Here is a 20,729-nt window from a genome sequence, read left to right on the forward strand (position 1 = left end):
CAAACTATTATACCCTACGGCTTACACACAAGCACAGGAGGTGAGTGACTTGATGTACACCCATAAGTGGACAGTCTGGCCGATATTTCAGAATAGAACATCTTTTCAATCTAAAAAGTGAAAGTTTCACTTTTCAATCTCAAAGAAACAGTCAAATTTACTCCTGGAAGGTGGGATGAATTCATGAATAAATCAATGGTAATACACTCCTTCTGCTGCTCCACGTCGTCTATTTCTGACCGGATTTCTTTTGCAAATGAAAATAAAGGTTAAGCTGGTTTCAGGCAGGAGTTGCTCTCAGTATGCTGAGCGTGTCACAATCAAGAAGACCTACTGTTTAACATGTCTGCCTGGAAAAAACCTGCATAAACAGGACTGTTCTGCTGCCGGCTGGTTTGTCACGGAAAAAAGTCCATTAAGATGACAAAATACTGATGCGGCAAATGGTGAAAACACAGAAAGAACTTCACACTACAGCTTCATTAAAACAGGCAATAGATTCAAAACCAATCCTCTACCCGCCAAACTGCTTTACTAGGTCGACACATTTCCAAGATAAAAGTTCTGAACACGTGTGACTGAAGAAAAGAATTCCTCCAGTGATCGACCAGCTTATGGGCACTCTCCGTGGTGCTGACGACAGAGTGAGTGATAAATCTGGGGCTGTATGCACAGATTTGTGTAGAATCCTCTCAAATACCTCTTTTCTTAGCATAAAACGTCCCCAGCTAGGAGTTCTACACTAAAATTTTCTCAGATTAATTCTGTATAAGGAAAATATATAGAAAAAAACCTTTATCTTTGTCAAGAGTCATAGCTGACCTGATTAAAGTTGAAGCATTTTAAAATCTGGAATCAGTCGATAAAATAATAGAATGACAGCAACACTTGTAATTTCAAAAACAATCTCATAAAATACAAATTTGCTTTTTTTTTTTTTCAAATAAAGAGGACAAAGCAGATCAGTTTTAACAGTTTAAATGATTGCAGTACAGCATTACTGAAATCTTCTGATAGTGCAAAACCCAACTTTGGATTGTTTCTGCAGGATCTGATTAGTTCATTAATAATGAGATGTGGATATATTTATTCTTTCCTCCATTATGGCTGCTTGAAGTTGGAAATGCGTCTTTTACTTAAAACTGTTTTCACGTAATGAGCTTTTTATTTTTTTAGGGAAGAACATTCCTATCTTTACTTCAAATAGTTTGATCTGCAATAAAAAGAAAAAAATATATTTTCTTTTTACCGGGATAACAAAATGTTTGGGCTCAGCCTACAAATAAAAGGCCGGTGAATCAGAACATGACAGCCCGGAGAAGTTTCAGGTGAAAGTCACCTGCTGATGGCTGCCCGCGCTGCCCCCCCATCAGGGCAATAACCTCTTGTTCTGGCTCGGTTTCTATGGCGACTTCTTTCGTTAAAGGCCAGGTGAGTACACTACATTAAAGTTCTCACTTCACATTGTGCACACACTTTGAGATGTTTTCTTTTCAGACATAACCCAAACAAAACACACTTTTGTTTGGTTTAAATATAAAATGTATTAAAACATATTTTAAGCTTTATTTCAGTTTACTTTCATTAATTTAATGCCTGGTGCTTTTTGGGTTACGAGTGCTGAGGGGACCATTGCTGCTGCTGCCATCAAGTCAGGCATGACACAAGAAAGCACGCCAGTCAGCAGAGGCCTTCTAATCAGCAGGCAGCTAACTGGACAGATCCATGAAGGGGAGAAGAACCTCTTGTTGTTTTGAATATCACTTTACTTTAAATTCTATTTGATGTTCATTCGTTTCATTGTATCTGTATGATCATTTACCTTAGAATGGACATTCATTTTGGTTGTTTGCTGCCCTTCGTATTTCTTAGTCTTTTTGAGTTCCCCCTTTTTTGTCTAGTTGGTCTGATCTGCCACCATACATGTTCCCTCATGTTTCCAATTAGTTGAGTCCATTTACATAAGTTTGTTTGTCTGTCTAGCTGCTTCATTTGTCCTCCACTGTTAAATTTAAAGCTTCGGCTATTTTTTCTACTGCGATCTCTTTTCAAGGGCCCATTTTGTCCATCCAGATGTTTCTTGCAGATACATTTTTATCCAAAGGGTTTTTAATCATAACAGAAAAACATATCTCATCAAAACAGAAAACATTCTTTTGGAATAATTAAATCAAAAAGCTGTTCTTTGTTTTCAGGTTTTGAACAGATGCGTGTAAACCGAGGATGATCTCTGTTAAGGCAAATCAAATATTTTCAACACTTATTGCAAGCAGTAAGCTGTGAAAAATAAAAAAAACCTGCACCTGCAAAGGTGGGAGGAGTGCTCACAAATCAGTATCCTGTTAGACAAACTCCCAAGCGTAGACTCCATCATCATCAAATTCTAAATGTTCCAACTCGTCCCAACCTGGAAAATCGAGTTGATATTTCTAATCTGCGGCGGAAAACTCTTTGGTTCAGGCCTGATCATGAATAATGTATTCTGTTGTAATCAGCAGAGGAAATCCCTGACATTTCAGCTCCAGCCTTGTGTTTTATTAATCATGCACTGGGTATAAATGGCTTCCACCCCTGTTTGTTTTTCTCGTGATTGAACTGCACACGTGCATCTGCAGAGCAGACGAATCAGAACAAGCAGCGTTGATGTTCGGCTGCACTCAATGGGAGCGCGTGGTGAGCTTCTCCAAGCAAGCAGATCCTCAACATTCCCTGTTCAGCACACGCATGTTGAGACTCACCCTTCTTGACGTGTTCAGCAACACACAGCCACAGTCATCAGCATCTGGAAGGAAGGAGAGGGCAACATTTTAGGACAGTAAATGAGGGTGGAAATAAAAAGAATAGAATTTCTGGTTCTTTCATAGTCTGCCAACTTGCTGAACATAAAGCAAACTCTTTAAAGAGTGGTCAATAAACGTTCATCATTTCATCCCTTTCTGCTCTTGCAGCTGCAGGTGTGAACGTCTGAGCACCTTCTTTGCCTCCTCCAGCTCTCTGTGAGGACACTGAGATGTTTGACCAGTGAAGACTCATAACCTCTGCTTTTGGTCTGCTCCAAACTCTCCTTATAAAGGAGACACTTCTCATGATTGTGGTTTCATCGTCTGTGACCGGTCAAAAGGTCATCAAAGCCACGGCTCGAGGAAAAAGCTAGCCATCTTTGTGGCCAGTGGTTTGGGCGTCCCGGGTGTGATGGGTCTGTAGAGATATTCCCAGCCTGCTCCCTGACCCTGGACCGGAACAGTTCCTGAATGGAGGGAAGATCTGAAGGTTCTCTCCAAACCAGACCGGGATGACCGCTGGTGAATGAATGTTTTCTGAAGATAATCAATCATTAATAACCACTGGATTTTGTAACTTGGAAAAGAATCTGTCTGGTCAGAACCGTATCACAAAAACTATGTAAAACTATCAAATGAATTAACTCAGTAGAGGTGGGATTCTGTAAGTTTGTTCCTTTTCAAGCAACAAATCAAGCTCTACCTGACTCTAGTTAATGATCAATGTTTTTAATTAAGCATACGTGATTTAAGTGTGTATTTGTTTTGTTTTATTTTCTGTCTTCTTTTTATTTATGCACTTCATTTCTATAATGAGTTTGATAAATCTGTGTACATTCTTTATTGCTTTAACTACAATGCTTGAAATCAATCAGTCAATCATTCAATAGATGTGGTCAGGACAGAGTGCATGATTCTTTTATTGTGACAAAGCAGTAACTCTACAGCTTAACTGTTAACTCAGCCGGATCCACACTAAAAAAACGTTAAACTGAACTTCCGAACATCCTTTAAAAACAGTTTTAAGCCCACTCTTGTCGGGTAATATCACGGGTGTTTGCTATCTTCAGAAGAGGTGTGCAAATCCAATCACTGTAATGCATTAGAACGCCTTTGGAACCAGCTGAACGTTTACTTCAACACAAACTTTGAACTCAAGCCCTCAGCGTTGACGACAAGTCGCCTTAAACTCCTCTGAAGCCCGATAAAAGCGACTTGAGGGACGCGTCTAAACGCTCTCACAGCTGATAAGGTTTTCATACACGCCTGTGGAGCTGAGGCCAGCGCTCGGATGAACTAGAAAGGTTTGGATTTTCTCTGTGTTAGAAAAAGGTGGTGGGGTGGGGGTGGGGTTGTGCAGGAGAAACCTTTTATGGGAGAAACAACACAGAGACAAATAGAGTGAGTCAGGTTTGACTGGAGTCCCTCAACCGGCAGACCGTCATTAGTCCGCTGATCCTCATAACCCAGTCCGCCTGCAGCTTTGCATAACACGCTTCCAGCTGTTTTCTGCAGGGAGGTTGTTTTTGGGTTACCATGGGCTTTCCTCCTCAGCTCCACGTGATGCTCTGAAGGCTCCGTGTGGAAATCAATGAGTGCACGCCCCCCCCCCTCCAGCAAAGCAGGAGCAAGAACCTCCCTTTTCACCCACCAGTAAGCCTCAGGAAAGCCCAAAGATTTCCGAATATCAATAATCCAGACACGGGTGAACACGTTTCAGTTCATGTCTGCAGTAAAGAACGCCGGTTTGATCACCACACCAAACACCTCGTCTAAAAACACTGCAGGCACAGACAGTACAGGGGTGGGGGGTTTGGTGATGAGGCTGGCTGGGGGCACGAGCCATGTGAAGTGGATTTTGTTCCCAATCAAAAGGCACAGCCTTTTCCTGAGGGTGGAGGGAGCTGCAGCGCTCACTGCCATGAGGAGATATTCACACGTTCATAGAATGTGATCGCCTCCTTCTAACACTGTCTGCATGTCTGAATGCACCGAGAGGCTGGGCGCCATCCAGGAGACGTCCAGGGTTTATAGATCAGAGCAGTGTCAGTCACAAGGACCCCCAAGCCTTATTTGATCGATGTGGCAGTGAAAGTGCTCAGTCACAAGTGTTGTGTAATCTCCGTGTGGAGTGTTGTCGTAGTCATTAAGGCCCACAGGCTGCTGAATGAGGACTGATGAATTACTGCGTGACACGAGCAAGTTAAGGGTGCTTAGCATGGGTCCTGGAAGGGGGGGGAGGGGTGCATCGACATGTTTGGAAGATGATTAGTACAGTCAGAGCCAGAAGATCATAAAGACTTTGGTTCTCCATGTCTAACACAACGCTGCGCTCGCATGAATATTCCAAGTTTAAACCCTGAGGATGAATCAAATGTGTGAAAGCAGCACAGCAGCTCTACTCATGGCGTCCACCTTCCAGCATCTTCTGCTCCATTAACGCTGCTCTTAAAAATCCGTCCAATGATCGTAGCTTCCAATGACAGAAGTCATTATGAATTTTTCACGCTCAAGGAAAAAAAAACGTAAAAAAGAACATTAAAAATGACCATTTTGAGGAGTTTAAAAAAGTCAATTGAATGACTTAGACCAGGTTGGGGGGGGGGGGGGGGGGCAAACTACAGCCTCAGATATTTAATCTGGCCCACTAAACTGGAATAAATCATATTGATAATCAATATGAAGGTTTTTTTCCCTGTAATTTTGGTGTCTACCCAGAAATGGTGCACTACAAATAGTGTCCTTTGTCTGGGTGCAGAAAGATTTTTTCCATTTTTGTGGCGTTGGAAGAGTTGATCTTGTGTGTTTTCCGAGTTGGAAAATCATTTTTCCGATCATTCCAACACCACACGAATGCAGCATTTCTCTAAGTTTGCATTTTTTCCTGAAGGACGTGGACCCGTTAATGCAATTGGCACTAAAATGAGAACAAAACCAACAGTTTTAAAATAAAATCTCAACTTCAGGATTCACTGATGTCTCTCTAAAGACAGACACTGGAGGTCATTTTTCTTTGATCTGTGAAGAGTCAAGTGAAGAACAGAGGAATCTGTGTGGCCATGACTGATGAGCTGAGCTCCACCCCAAGTTGACTGAACCAGAGCAACATGATGGCGCAATCGCTTTTTGGACTTTAAAGACCCACTCTGATGAAAATTGAGCTTTTTCTTTTTTTTTAAATATATTCTCGCAGCATATTTTCTGATGATGGATGTCATATAGAAAGAAAATTCATGAGTAGACGATAAAAAGCTGAGCTTGTTTGTGATGAAGGAAATATTATATAATAATATAATGATATTAATCACTAATATCGCATATTGCAGGTTTTCCTCATATCGTGCAGCCTAGTTAGTAGGATGTGATGTTAGCTGAATCATTTATAGCACAAGTGACAAAGACAAAGGAAGTGAAAAGCTCACTCAGCTGAGGCCTTGCTTTCCATTCAGGTGCATAGAGTTAGTCTGTTAGTCCTGAAGCTGTAGCAGAAAAAAAGCTGGACTCCAATTAAGACACCAAAATTCCTTGAGTGGGGGCATCTCATGAGCCTGTTCTGCTCTCTCTGCTCCTGTGAACCAACCGTCTACATGAACCATTCTGAAACTCCATTTCTGATAAATTTGGGAACTTTGACAGAGCTTCTGTTCAGAAAAATGCAGTTAAACCTCAGAGGACGTTTAGAGACTGTATCTGTCCCGATGTCCAAGACACAACGGAGCTACAGACAAGCTGGAGACTTCTTAAGGAACTCTTAGGACACGCTGCTAACAAAGAGTTACAATAATCCAGTCTAGACGTAACAAACGCATGGATAAGTTTTTCAGCATCACTCTTGGAAAGTATATTTCTGATCTTAGCTATATTCCGCAGGTGAAAAAAGGCAGTTTTACACGCCTGAGATATGTGAGCCTTAAATGATAAATCCTGGTCAAATAAAACCCCAAGGTTTCTAACTGTGGAATTGGAGGCTATACTTATGCCATCCAGGGAGACTATCTGAGCAGACAGAGCATCTCTGAGGTTTTTAGGACCTAGTATAATGACCTCAGTTTCTTTTTGGGTTCAGGATGAGGTAATTAATTGTCATCCAGGTCTTGATGTCTCTGATGCAGGCGTTCAGTTTCTCTATATGGTCAGTTTCTTCAGGTTTAATGGATTAATACAACTACATAACAGTGAAAATTAATGCTGTGTTTCCTGATTATGTTTCCTAGGGGTAGCATATAAAGCATAAACAGGATCGGTCCTAAAACTGAGCCTTGTGGGAATCCGTAGCTAACTCGAGTGCAATGAGAGGACTGTTCATTTACATTAATAAACTGGTACCTGTCGGATAAAACCACTGGAGAGCAGATCCTCTCATCCCTATGTCCTGCTCTAGTCTATGGAGTGAAATACTGTGGTCGATAGTGTCAAAGGCTGCACTGAGGTCTAACAGGACCAGAATCGAAAGTAGTCCCTTTTCTGAGGCCAATAACAAGTCATTAGAGACTCTAACTAGTGCAGTTTCTGTACTATGGTGAGGTCTAAAACCTGAATGAAAATCTTCAAATTGGCTATTGTCCTGTAGGTGGCAGTAAAGCTGCCTAACTACAACTCTTTCTAGGATTTTAGAAATAAAGGGGAGGTTTGATATTGGCCTATAGTTGGCCAAGTTGATAGGATCTAAACTGAGCTTTTTCAGAAGAGGTTTAACGACTGCTTATTTAAAAGACTGTGGCACGTAACCCGTTTCCAGAGAGGCATTTATCATTGTTAATATGGGATCATTAATTAGGGGGAAAGTTTCTTTAAAAAGTCTAGTGGGAATTGGGTCTAACAGACAAGTTGAGGATTTGGAGGACGTAATAATTGATGTTATTTCCGCTTGATCCACAGCAGTGAAGCAGTCTAATGTTACAGAGGTTTCTATGGATGCCTCCATTTCTACCGCTTCAGCCTGTTCTGGGCTGATAATAGGAATAACTTGATTTAACTTATGTCTAATATTTGAGATTTTACTATCGAAAAATGTAAGAAAATCATCAGAGCTGAGAGAAACAGGAACATGTGGTTCTACTGAGCTCTGACTGCGAGTTAATTTAGCTATAGTGCTAAAAAGAAATCTTGGGTTGTTTCCATTCTCTGATATTAAGGTTGAATAGTACTGGCTTCTAGCTCTACGCAGAGCTTTTTTATAATTTAAAAGGGCTATGTTTTCAGGAATTCAGAGACTGCTCTGAACCGGAGCGGCGCCATTGTCTTTCCAACTTACGGGTTTCTCGTTTAAGAGAACGAGTTTCAGCGTTAAACCAAGGTGCTACTCGGTTTTGTCTAAAGAACTTAGGATTCAGGGGGGCAACAACATCGAGTGTACTCCTGAGGGCTTGTAAGGCATCATTAACAAAGTGGTCATTTATACTAGGACTGATACTATGGGAACTGGACTCAGAGTATTTTCTCAGAATATCACTAAGTACTGGCTGAACTGTGAGTTTAAACTCAGACACAGAACGGTCAGTTAAGGTTCTTCTAAGCTGTTTCTTATTCACTGGTGCAGAAGGATGTTCCAGTGTAAGCTGGAAGGTAATCAGAAAGTGATCAGAAATGATGGGGTTAAGAGGAAGGACACTCAGCTGGCTGATCTCTATACCATGGGTTAGAACAAGATCCAGGGTGTGCTTATGACAGTGAGTGGGTTCATTCACACTTTGGGTGAAACCAACATCATCTAATAAAGCTGCAAAAGCATTTCCTAGACAGTCACTAGGGTCATCAACATGAATATTAAGATCCCCTATTATTATAATTTGATCAGAATCTAAAAGAATAGCCAGGAAGTCTGGAAACTCAGTTAAAAATTCTGAATATGGGCCGGGGGGGCGATAAATTGCGACAAAATAACATTTGCGATTTATTGTGCAGGCCTACTACTAACCAAAAGATGCAGATGAAATGGACAACAGAGGTTCTATAACAATAATAAGAATAATCATTTGATCTAATTCCAACTTTTGAAAAAAATGGCGTATTATTTACTTTTTTTAAAAACCCATAAAATTCCTCTTTATCTTGAACAATTGAAAAACCCAGGACTCCTCATTTTCTGGCCATTTATGCTGAAATTAGATTGAATTTCTTTTATTCCTTGTTCTAAGGCAAAGCCTGTTTTTCTGCTCCAGATTGTCTGATACCAACTAATGGGATTCATTTTTCCAAGCTCTGACTTCTGGACGTGTACAGCAATAATACATCAGGACAATTAAAAGTCAAAATCGAAGATTTTTTGAGCCTAGAGCTAACTGTATAACTTCTTAATGATGGATACATGAAAGTACGGTATTCTTCTATAAAGCGCCTGCATTTTGTAAACCTTTGCAGCGAGATTTTAAGAAAGCCAGACTCAAGTGAAAAGGAACTGAGCCAAGAGCCGGCAGAAATATGATCACTACATCAAATTTAAATATGAGAAAAATTTGACATTTTTATGACCAAAGCGTCTAGAAAAAGACACATTAGAGGAAGATTCCAACAACTCCATCTCTTTAAGATTCACCTGTCATGTTTTTTCTGGTCTTTGCCTCTCATGGAGAGTGAGGTTTCTGCACTTGGATTTTTGGATCAAATGTTCACCTTTCTGCCACCGACGCTGGCCTTCTGCCTTCTGGCTCCTACACCACCACTTCCTGACACTGGAACCTCTGACCGCTGGTTGGTCATCTCCAGCTGCTTGTATGACATCATGCATAACATTTGCATAACTTTGCAGCTCCAGATCTTGACACGGATGAAATCTCACTAACATACGCAAAAGCTCATAAAAAGAGCAAAAAAGTGCTATGTCCCTTATTCTTTGAGAAGAGTTGTTGTCATTGTTAATAAGGTTACTTCAAGTTAGTGAGGTCACATTCTGTTTTTACTCCTTGTTCACTAAAAGAGTCCAGTAAAACGTCTAAACTTTACTACGACCACTCATCCGATTCTTTGAAAGGAGTTAAGCTTGGTGTTAAGTCTGAGGGTTCGCATGTCCTGACGAGAGCACTACACAAAGCTATCTTTGACCTTCATGAGTTGGTTCAGCAGTGTACTCACTAAGATGCACAACAAATTCACAAAAAAATAAGGATTTCTTCCTTTTTGTTGGAAGGAAAACGTACAAAGTCGGAGTTTTTAAAGATGGACACTTTTTTTTAATTAAACAACAGTTCCTAAAATATTTGGGTTTTCTATTAAATGAAGGACAGAAAGTTGAAATGTTTAGAAGACCAAATGAAAGAAAATTTTACTGAAATGAATATCTAAATGTTCTTTTCTAAATTAAATCAAATGGCAGCATCACATCAGCTGAACAGTGAAGAGTGCCTTTCCTTCGGTGTGCTGGCCCCCCTATGATCACAGTGCATAGTGCTGGCGTGCAGGCAGCTCAGACGTGGACAAAGAAGCTGGTCGGGAGCACCAGCTGTGCCCGACGCTGCCCACCGGACTGTGCGGAGGAGGAGGACAAGGGTGAGACGAAGATGCCGACTTGGCTGGCATCCATGATGGACAATAGCTCTCCCCAGCAGAGAGTGGGGGTCTGTGCAGCTGCTTCTGCAGCAGCAGCCTGAGTGTTTGCAGCATAATCACCGTTTGGATTTCCACTCAGAGACCTGTGATCATCTTATTATTGAATTTGAAATATTTTCTAAATCTCTGGAAACACCTTACACATTTTAAATTCACAGCTCCTCTTTTCTGGTTATTGAGTACATTTTGCAGCAAATAGATCAATAAAGTTTGATGCTATCTGAACTTTTAGAAGAAATGCAGATGAATGTTGTGACCCACCAAACATCGAATTAAAGGTTTTTCAAAGTCAGGACTGCACAGCAGAGTGAACGTCCTGAAGCGACCGGCCTGCAGACCTTCCTGAAGCATCTGAAGGGTCACCAAATGCAAACGTCAAACAGAAAGCAGGAGCATCTGGAAACATGGACAGCTCATTCTGTCACTTATCAGGGACTGTAAAATCTAAATGGTAAATATCATTAAAAGCAACATTAACTGTTTCTCCGGTATGTGGAATAGCTATTGGATGTTTGCGTCCTACATACAGTCTTACAAATAATTAACCATCATTAGTTACATTTTTCTCTTCAACCAACACACAATCCATGCTGTTGTGGCTATAAAACACGTCATATTTAACGATCTGTTTAAAAATGTAACAGAGAAGGTGTTTGATCATACATGTGAGGACTTGACTGGGAATAGAAAACACTGCTACAACAAAGCCATTTTGGGCTAACAGATAGTGGATAAATATGGAGCGAGCTATTAATTAACTACAACACACAGATGTTTGTTAAAAAAGAGATTGGGGCAGAATTGGCTCTCCTTGTTTTTGGAGATATCACAGAGCTGTACTGCTTTTCCAGAGCTATGCTCATTAAACTCAAATTTCTTCTTACAGCAGTTGAATATGATGAGCAGCTTCCATCAAGGACACGTTGATGCAGAACATCGAGGCAGGAAATACAATAGGAAATACATTTAGGGTGGATTCGGGCCTGGAAACAAGGACAGACAGCTCTCTCTTATTTGTAGGGGGATGAATGTATCCAGGAATTAAAACAAAGCAGCCTAATCAACATTCAGCTGAGCTGTCAATGAATAATGCACTGGAAATGTGTGTGCAGGCGCTGCTGGGCATGACAAACAGCGTGCACCTGCTGGGGAGAGTTTAGTCTGAGCTGCGAGAATCCACGCCTTAACGTGGAAGGAGCAGCAAAACTATAGGAGGGAGTGAAATGAACATTTTGTTTGTTATAAACAGCTAGATCTCTATTTTGAGACCAAAGAATATTCGGGAAGATCAAAAATCTTTTTCCCACAGTATTGGATGGAAAACCTAACTGTAAAAAGGCAGCGCTCATAATGTGTGGACATGCCCTCCGGCTGGCGCAGACTCCATCACTCACAGGCACTAACACTGTGACAGTTCATCCCAGTGAGTTTTATTTTTGACCCAACACCGGAACTGGGGGATATTTCGGTAGGAAGTTTTCCACCTGTCCCAGTCTCCTGTCACACGCCTCGAGTGTCGCTACGTGTGCTAGATCAGCCCGAGTGACACGCTCACCTGTCATGTAAAAAGGTAGGGTACTGCACCTGTGGCTGTTACCATGGAAATGGCAACCTGATGACCCAGGAGGTTCTGGTGTCTGGGTCAAAATCATCTGTACCTGCAGCTGTCAGTCAAGACGGCTTTAGACGTGCAATGCATTTTAAAAATATGCATAAAAAAGCAAAAAAAAACAACTAAAGTTAGTTGATCTGAAGAGGCGAACAACAAAAAATCTGTCTAATCTGTCTAAAACAGTAAGACAAAAAGGACCGAGGACTTCTGAAACACATTGGGGTTGAAAAAAATAATCATCAAACCAAAAGTCTTTGAGCTAAGATGTCCAAAATAAATCACTTAAAGGACAGGTTTAATGATAAAATTATTAAAAAGACCTCTGACTCAGTTTGCTTCAAGAAAACCTCATGAAATTAACAAAATGTGGTTTATTAGAGAAGCTTTTAGCGTTGTCACTCAAAACACATGAGAAAAAGATCACAAAAACAGTAGGAGCACTTCATCCAAACTGAGCAGGAGGATTAGCGACCTAACAAAGCTAGTACACAGTTTTAATTTACAGATGTTGGATTTTCTGAAACAATCACTTTTTAAATAGACTACAGTTTTAACAGAAATCAACTCCAAGGAAAACCTTTGCAGGAGGAAAATCCTTTGATCAGGAAAACAGGATTTGAATGAAGATGAGGCAGTCCAGTCGCCTTTACATCAGAGGTCTCAGCCCAGATTGGAGTTTTCAGTTAAAGAGTTGTAAGAAGTAAAGAGTTCCTTAAATGTCGAGACCACATGGTACAGCTGGGGGAGGACTGCATGTTTTTTTAAGGCTGATATTTCAAGTGTCACATAGCCACATTTTCCTGCCTTACATTTTCCACGTATGAAATGTCCGCCTTTCGTGATCCATGCGTGATCTACGTCATTCATGAGTGTTTTTTGTGTTTGTCGATGTGCAGATGTCCGTCGAGGTGTCAGGGTGACAGGTCTTTACGTGAATTTGGTTTTGAGCTGTTTTAACATTTTTTGTTGGTAGAGATATATACGCAGTTTGCGCATATTTTACGCAGTTTATACACAATTATTATGGAAATCTTACGCAACTGTGTGGGATTTTTGCAAGATGCATATGTAAAATTGTCTTTTCACGAACATTCCACGTATGTTTAACTGACTTTTCATGCATGTACGGCGCATATGTATGGCGTATACGAGGCAAATATCACGTTAAAATTACTTATTCTATGGTCCGGATCAATTCTTGATTCCGATTGGCTGCTGGGTGTGCATTAAACGTATAACGCACAGTGATAACCGCATATCTAAAAAAGTAGTTCCGGTCACATAGTTTTAATGTTCTGTATCACTGCACTGGCTTCCTCTAAAACAACCTTTAGCTTCATCATCTGCACTCTAAAAAGAGTATTTAGGCTGTCGTTGAAAAGATTAACTTTTTTACATTGATCTAACACAGTGTTTTTCACACCTTTTTAGAGACAAGGCACACTTTATCCTTGACAAAAATCCCGCGGCACACCAGCATCCAAAAATAAATAAGTAAATAAACTCTATAGTCTGTATTAGGGTTGTGCCGATGGACGATATCATCGTCCATCGTGATGGGTGACTGACATCCCGATGGAGAGACCACCATCGTGATGCCACGCCCCCGCCACGTTGCGCGTCGACACCATAAGCCGCGGTTACAAGTACAAAATATCTTGATGGGATCAATGGTCGGATTAGAATCCAACCGTGTACATGGGCCCAGAAAAATGTTTTCAGAATATAAAAACGTTGACTAAGGTCACACTTTCCGTCGGAATAAATCATTCGCACATGCGCAGTAGGGTTTGAAAACCGGAAGGATATAGATTCCGCCGAGCGGCTTTTTTAATAATGTTACGGTTACTATGAAACACCTGTTCGCTCATCATTTGAATTTTAATCCGTGTGGTCAGTAGGGTTGGGCGATGTCCCCTAATTTGGCCGTTGACGATGTTTGCTGTCAACCATCGGGATGGACGATGACATCGTCGGGGGGGGGGGGGTGTATTTTTACATTTTTCGTTCTTATATAACTGCTATTCGTTATTTTGCTTTTTTCATTTTATTTCCCAACTAATGGTTAATCCGCGATGATCCAGTATAAACTGAGGGAAGTGACTTTAACAGAAAAAGTAACAAGCAAGATAGAAAAGAAGTGTAGTCGCTCCCGCACTTAATTAGTGAAGTGGACCGGCGGAGCGCGGACTTAAAGCTTTGTGTTTGATGGGAAGGGGGGGGGGTACATGAGCGGTATGTGTGTGAGATTTAAGACTGCGATCCGTCCCGCAGCTCTAGGGGTACAAGCAACCGAACTCAGAACCGGGTCTAAACGTGTGTCTGAGCACAGCTCGGATCGTCAGCACACACAGCGGTTTGAGCATCAAAGCAGAAATGTCGCTCAGTCCTTAGAAAACATTCAAACAATCACGTGGATTTGTGTTTCCAGTCGTGTCCCGACTAAATAAAGGCTGATGTTATTCTTACACGTTTACGTGCAGCGCCACCCAAAGCTAATGTTGTTAGCCCGTGTTAGCATACTGCTAATCCTGGCTCCGTTCAGAAAAAGCTCTGACCACACGGATTAAAATTCAAATGATGAGCGAACAGGTGTTTGATAATAACCGTAACATTATTAAAAGCACGTTTAGAAGATCATCTCGTATTTTACCGAGCTGACATGTCAATATATATAGCCGCTCGGTGCTGTTATCGTTTTGTATTGAATTGTTACATTCAATAAAGTTTGGAAAAAAAGCCGCTCGGCGGAAGTTGTATCCCCTTCCGGTTTTCAAACTGCGCATGTGCGAATACTGCGCATGTGCGAATGATTTATTCCGATCGAAATTGTGACCTTAGTGAACGTTTTTATATTCTGAAAACATTTTTCTGGGCCCATGTACACGGTTGGATTCTAATCCGACCATTGATCCCATCAAGATATTTTGTACATGTAACCGCGGCTTATGGTGTCGACGCGCAACGTGGCGGGGGCGTGGCATCACGATGGTGGTCTCTCCATCGGGATGTCAGTCACCCATCACGATGGACGATGATATCGTCCATCGGCACAACCCTAGTGGTCAGTGCTTTTTCTGAACGAAGCCAGGATTAGCAGTATGCTAACACGGGCTAACAACATTAGCTTTGGGTGGTGCTGCTTGCTGGCTGCACGTAAACGTGGGAATAACATCAGCCTTTATTAGTCGGGACACGACTGGAAACACAAATCCGCGTGATTGTTTGAATGTTTTCTAAGGACTGAGCGACATTTCTGCTTTGAAGCTCAAACCGCTGTGTGTGCTGACGATCCGAGCTGTGCTCAGACACACACTTTTAGACCCGGTTCTGAGTTCGGTTGCTTGTACCCCTAGAGCTGCGGGACGGATCGCAGTCTTAAATCTCACACACATAGCGCTCATGTAACAAAGCACCCCCCTCCCCCTCAAACACAAAGCTGTAAGTCCGCGCTCCGCCGGTCCACGTCACTAGTGAAGTGCGGGAGCGGACTACTTCTTTTCTATTTTGTTTGTTACTTTTTTTGTTAAAGTCACTTTCCTCAGTTTATACTGGATCATCGCGGATTAGTCATTAGTTGGAAAATAAAATGAAAAAAGCAAAAAAACTAATAGCAGTTATATAAGAACGAAAAATGTTAAAATACCCCCCCCCCCCCCCCCCCCCCGACGATGTCATCGTCCATCCCGATGGTTGACAGCAAACATCGTCAACGGCCAATTTAAGGGACATCGCCCAACCCTAGTCTGTATTGATGGACAGTCCCTCCATGATCTCACGTGCATTTTTGTGATAATTGTGGCAGAAAAAGCTGGCAGTTGCAGCTGTTTTTTTTAAAAGGTGTAATAAAAGTTAAGTTAGTTTTCAGTAATAATTTTCAACTAAATTATTTGAAATTTTACTCTGATAGTTGTTTTTCCTCCAGTTTATTAACATGCAATTTTATGTAACCTCACAAAAAAACAAATATATTCTTTCTAAATAGTGATTTATTTTTTAAATGTCGGTGCAAAAGGCAACTGTAATTTTTGAACAATATGATCACAATATGTTTGATCAATTCTACTCAAAAAGACTAACATTATATTTCTGTTTTCTGTAGCTACACAAAAAGTGAACCTGTTGAATTTTTATTAGTTTTTCTTTTGCCTTAATCAGTAATGAAGTCCTTGAAGACTATAACAAAAATGTTTTATTTCTTTTTAGATGATTAAATTGTTTCAGTTTAGTTTAATTGTGTCTGTTGGTCACTTCACCTTAATCCTGTTTCTTAAATGTTGTTATTACTTCTACTTGGGTTAACTTTTCATTTTTCAAAAGTGACTGAAGTCTGAAAGCGAATTTGTCCTTCAATCCAGACCTTATTAGAAAAGTGTTTCAATTAGAAAGATGACTTGGACCAAACTCTGGGATGTTTGGCTGTTAATAAACACAAACCTTGAAGGAGAACTAAACTGTTGACCTCTGATTTCATCAAGAAGATTTAGAAACTGTTTGATGTGTGTCTGTTCTGGTTTAAGACGTTTAACAGGGAAGACTCATTGTAGCGCAGAGATGATGCCACTTTAACCCAATGCATCATGGGAGATGTAGTGATGCCAGACACCTCGCTGCTCTGAGTTTCATTCTTTTGTTCACTTGTTCAATGGTCTGACACCGGATTTTTTGGAAAGCTACACCGCTAAAGACTAGCTTTAACTGGTATTTTTGTTGGAACTGAGAGACTTTATGACAGAATCGGAAGAAGGAAGTGAAGACTTTAACCACTTCTGATTGGTCAGACTGATGACATGTGATTAAGCCTCCAAGAATGATTGGTGAAGACAGTTAAAGGGGCGGGACTTTTCCAAAAAAAGAGTAGAAAAAGCGGCTAAATCGTGGTACCGTCATTCTTATCAAAATGTCTATAATAAAATCAAATAAACATAAAGGAAAAAGTATTTTATGATCTTTTATATTCCTAACTACTAGGTGTTTTATCAGGGCCTGTTTGGATGAACACAGAGCTGATATCCTGGAGATGGAAAATGTTTTTAGGTCAGTGAATTGTTCATTTCCCACGGCACACCTGACCATATCTCACGGCACACCGGCTGAAAAACACTGCTTTAACTTAATTATTTAGTTGACGTAGTTTTTTACTTTCAATCAATTTTATTCAATTAAGTTGGTGTAACTTTGGTGTGAAGCTGTCAATGCGTCATGACATCATAATGTAAGGCAGCGCAAGGAATTGCGATACCATTTTCTTTGCCTGTCTGGGCAGATTGGGGTTTAAGTGTGAGTTTTTGTCATTGTGTTTTGTGGTCTAGCTGTTTTACTCTGTTTTAACTACTGATTTAAACGGTTATGTTTATTTCTTTCTGCACCATGAGTTAGAGTGTGGGAGAGGATGATCATCAACCCCCTTGTGCGGAAAGAAGCCGTATGACCGAACACCAAGGACAGAGTTCAGGACATCGGAGCTCCTGCCTTGTAAAGTAAGACATTGCTGAATAAAATCATGATAAAATCTTACTATGATAAAATCATAGTGAAAAAAATATATGAAGTAGAACCAAAGCCAGAAATACATTGTATTGAGTTGGATAAATGTATTAAAGTAGATAAATGTGTTTATTTGAGTTGTATTAAAAAATAATTAAAGTTAGATCAACATGTTGAATTGTGTCGGATAGACATAAAAAATTAAGTTGAATAAACTAAACTGAATTACGTGTCACCAATTGAAGTGATTCATTTAAGTTGGATATACGTGAACTTTCTCTCCGATCTGATGCTTTATTTAAGTCATCGTGACCATCAGCATAGATATCGCTTTCCCTTCCCACTGCAGTCGAGATCGGAGGTCGGAGTAGCGTTACCGTGACAACGCGTTCTCCCACACCACGCAACAAATAGTTTGCCTTTTGTGAAAAAAGCAATTCAAACCCAAAAAAAATTAATAACAAGAATGAAGTACCAAAACTGGTTGAATATTCATTTCTTTTGTAAGTGACCATGGTATGAGCGAGTTAATGGCCTTCGAAGTGTGCATGGACACACTTCGCGTCGGATGGTTCAGGCTTCCACGTCGTGCGTTAATTTCTGATAATGCACACTTCGTCCGACGTTAACCCTTACGTAATTGACGCACAAATTGCATAGAAACAGAGCATTAATCACGCTCTGTACATGTTTTACATTGATTTACGTGTTCTTTGTGTGGTCTATTCGTACTTCTTCATGGTTTTTACGTGGTTCATTAATGTAACATCTTTGAAAATTTCACGTAAAGACCACAACTTTTCTCACTTTTTCCACATAGATCACGTATGACCAGTTTTCATCCGTGCAAAATGAGTAAAATGACACAGCCTTTTGATACATGCGCTGCATTTTAAAGACCAAAAGCATACATGTATAAAACAATTTTGCATGAGGATTCCTGCTGTTTTGAGAGGCTTTTTCTATCAAACTTGTCTCTGGTATTTGTCTCTTAACTCTCCAGAGCATTTTACGTCTAAATCCTTCCAAAGTGAAGTCCACAGTTGGAGCCATTTCTCCAGATTCTTCACTGTCTCCATCACGTCTCCTGCACTGTCCCTCTATCTTAGGTTTTGGTCTGACCTGTTCCAGGGCTGATCTGGTTGTCATAAAGGTGGATGTCGTCTCCACAGGCGATGGGTGAGTCCTGTGTCTCCTCTCGGTCTTCGCTGCCCTCGTCTTGCTCTGCCTCCCGCTGCTCTGGGGGACACAACAGCACAGCGTCACCCACTGCACCTCGGTGGCACCAGTCCCACTCAAATAAATAGGGTTGCTCTTAAAAAATGTCAGACAGAACAGCAGTAACGGAAGGGATGCACAACTGTCGGGTTAGCAGCAGTTATGTAATACATTATGTTAGGTAAAACCATTGATGTATCTGAGAACTGGAGAAAGTGTGACAATCTGTCAATAAAAGTTTTCCAATGTCGGATGTGAAGGCCAGCAGGCACCACCTACTTCTATAAAGGCATTCGATTGGTCAGTTTATAACTTGAATAAGTTATAAAGGGGAGGGGCCACTCAGTCCAGTTCTCATATACAGTCAATGGGTACAACTAACTTTTATATGAAAAACAAGTTAAAAAAAATCCACATAAATCATTTTGTTGTTCTATTTCTTCTGACAAAATTAATCTATTTTTGGACACAGAAGTGAACGATTCAAATTGTTTTGACCAAGTTATCTGGATTAAGTCAAACGAAAGCATTCAAAAAACAGTATTTACGTTTTTAATGCAATAAAACAAAGGTTAAAAATCAAATCACTTAAATCCTGTAGCAGTATATACGGGTAGATGTGAACAGCAAAAGAGGTGAGCCCAGCAGTTCTGTTCTGCAGAGACGGTCACATGTTTCCATCAATCCCATCCTCAACCAGCTCTGTCCTTTTGAGAGTTTCTCTGGTCCTGCAGCCACATCACATCATCATTTGAGGCTTGGCTCAAAATTGAGCTATTTTCTTTAACAGTGACCCCCACATGTTAAATAAATCCTCAAGCAGATCTTAAACAGGAAAAACTTCGGCCCTAAAGAAATGTTTAAGCTTTTTATGTCTTATAGTTAAATGAAAGAAATGCAAGCAAAGAGAGGCAATAACAAAACTTTGCATTTTGCAAAAAAACAAGGTCAAAAGTTTGCACTTAATTAGCACCAAAACAGTTTCTCTGTGGATGTACCCCACCTTTAACCAACAGTGGATGGGATAGGCTCCAGCAACCTCTGACCCTGAAAGGGTTTAGAAAACAGATGGATGGATGGATGGTACAGAAACCTTTTATAATACAATATTCTATTGATTCCACAGCAGTTTACCTAAATAAACAGAGAACATAAGTAATGATGGATCTTCCCATTTAAACTGGATTATGAGATACTTTCAAATGCCATTCAAGAAAAAAGTCACATTAGCATCTTTCCACCTATACATCTCAAAGTTAAGACTCAAATCCACTTCCAAACTAGAATGTGAGACTAAAATCAGATTTTGCAACATTTTTTTCCACATCATCAATCAGGATGATGTGGAAGAATAGGGCGATACAACCAAAACGTCATCTCACACATACCTGTGCTCTCAGGTGTCATTCCTATTAAGTGATGGGTTAGAAGAGCTGCAAACTGCCTTTGGCTCCAATATAGCAAAAGCACTTTCAAGAAACCCAAAAGTCTCAAAGTGAAAGACAAATTTTGAATTGATTTCAAACATAACCCGTAAACCTGTGTCTACTTTAATGATGTAACAGACAGGTGCTTTGTCTTCAGAAGAAGAGCATTTTTTGGTCGATTCAATGATACAACTACAACAGTGAACGACGGCCGGATCATTACAGGGACATATTGTTTGTAGTAAAAGAAAGAAAATCAAACTTTATTTTTATAGAACTTGTCCTATTAATGTCACTGAAAGGGATTTACATAAAAATAGTTTCCAATTTAAAAAAAAAAGAACATTATGCAAAAAAAAAAAAAGAATCTGTATGTGTAATAGTCAAACTGCATCGTGATAAACGTGGATTCATGTTATTTACTGGATGGATTATTGAATTTTAAAATCTATCAAATTCGTTTTTCTCCAATTTGGGTATCATTAACAGCAATCTATAAGCACAGACATTTAAAACTCCATTCAGTCTAGTCAGGAAGCATTTACTCTATAATGGAATCATAACATTCATGTTGTAAACAGGAGAACCAAGTCCCCCTCTGCATTTACCTGCTGTACCGCATCATTACAGCAGTGACAATCAGCAAATGCAGGATATCAT

At 40.3% G+C, this 20,729-nt stretch overlaps 1 protein-coding gene across 3 annotated transcripts in view; it reads right to left on the minus strand.

The window, feature by feature from the left end:
- slc4a11 (solute carrier family 4 member 11) overlaps nucleotides 1-20,729 on the minus strand; it is a 144,791-nt gene that overhangs the window by 83,541 nt on the left and 40,521 nt on the right. For 2 of the 3 annotated variants that reach the window (XM_011490712.3, XM_011490713.3), the window contains exons 3-4: nucleotides 18,547-18,663; nucleotides 2,739-2,782 (exon numbers count right to left, since the gene is read on the minus strand). In XM_011490712.3, coding sequence (XP_011489014.2) covers nucleotides 2,739-2,782; nucleotides 18,547-18,663 — 161 coding nt within the window. The remainder of the gene's footprint in view (nucleotides 1-2,738; nucleotides 2,783-18,546; nucleotides 18,664-20,729) is intronic. The other variant, XM_011490714.3, reaches the window with a different exon arrangement.

Source organism: Oryzias latipes, chromosome 22 (genome assembly GCF_002234675.1).
Source record: "Oryzias latipes chromosome 22, ASM223467v1".
Taxonomy (NCBI): domain Eukaryota; kingdom Metazoa; phylum Chordata; class Actinopteri; order Beloniformes; family Adrianichthyidae; genus Oryzias; species Oryzias latipes.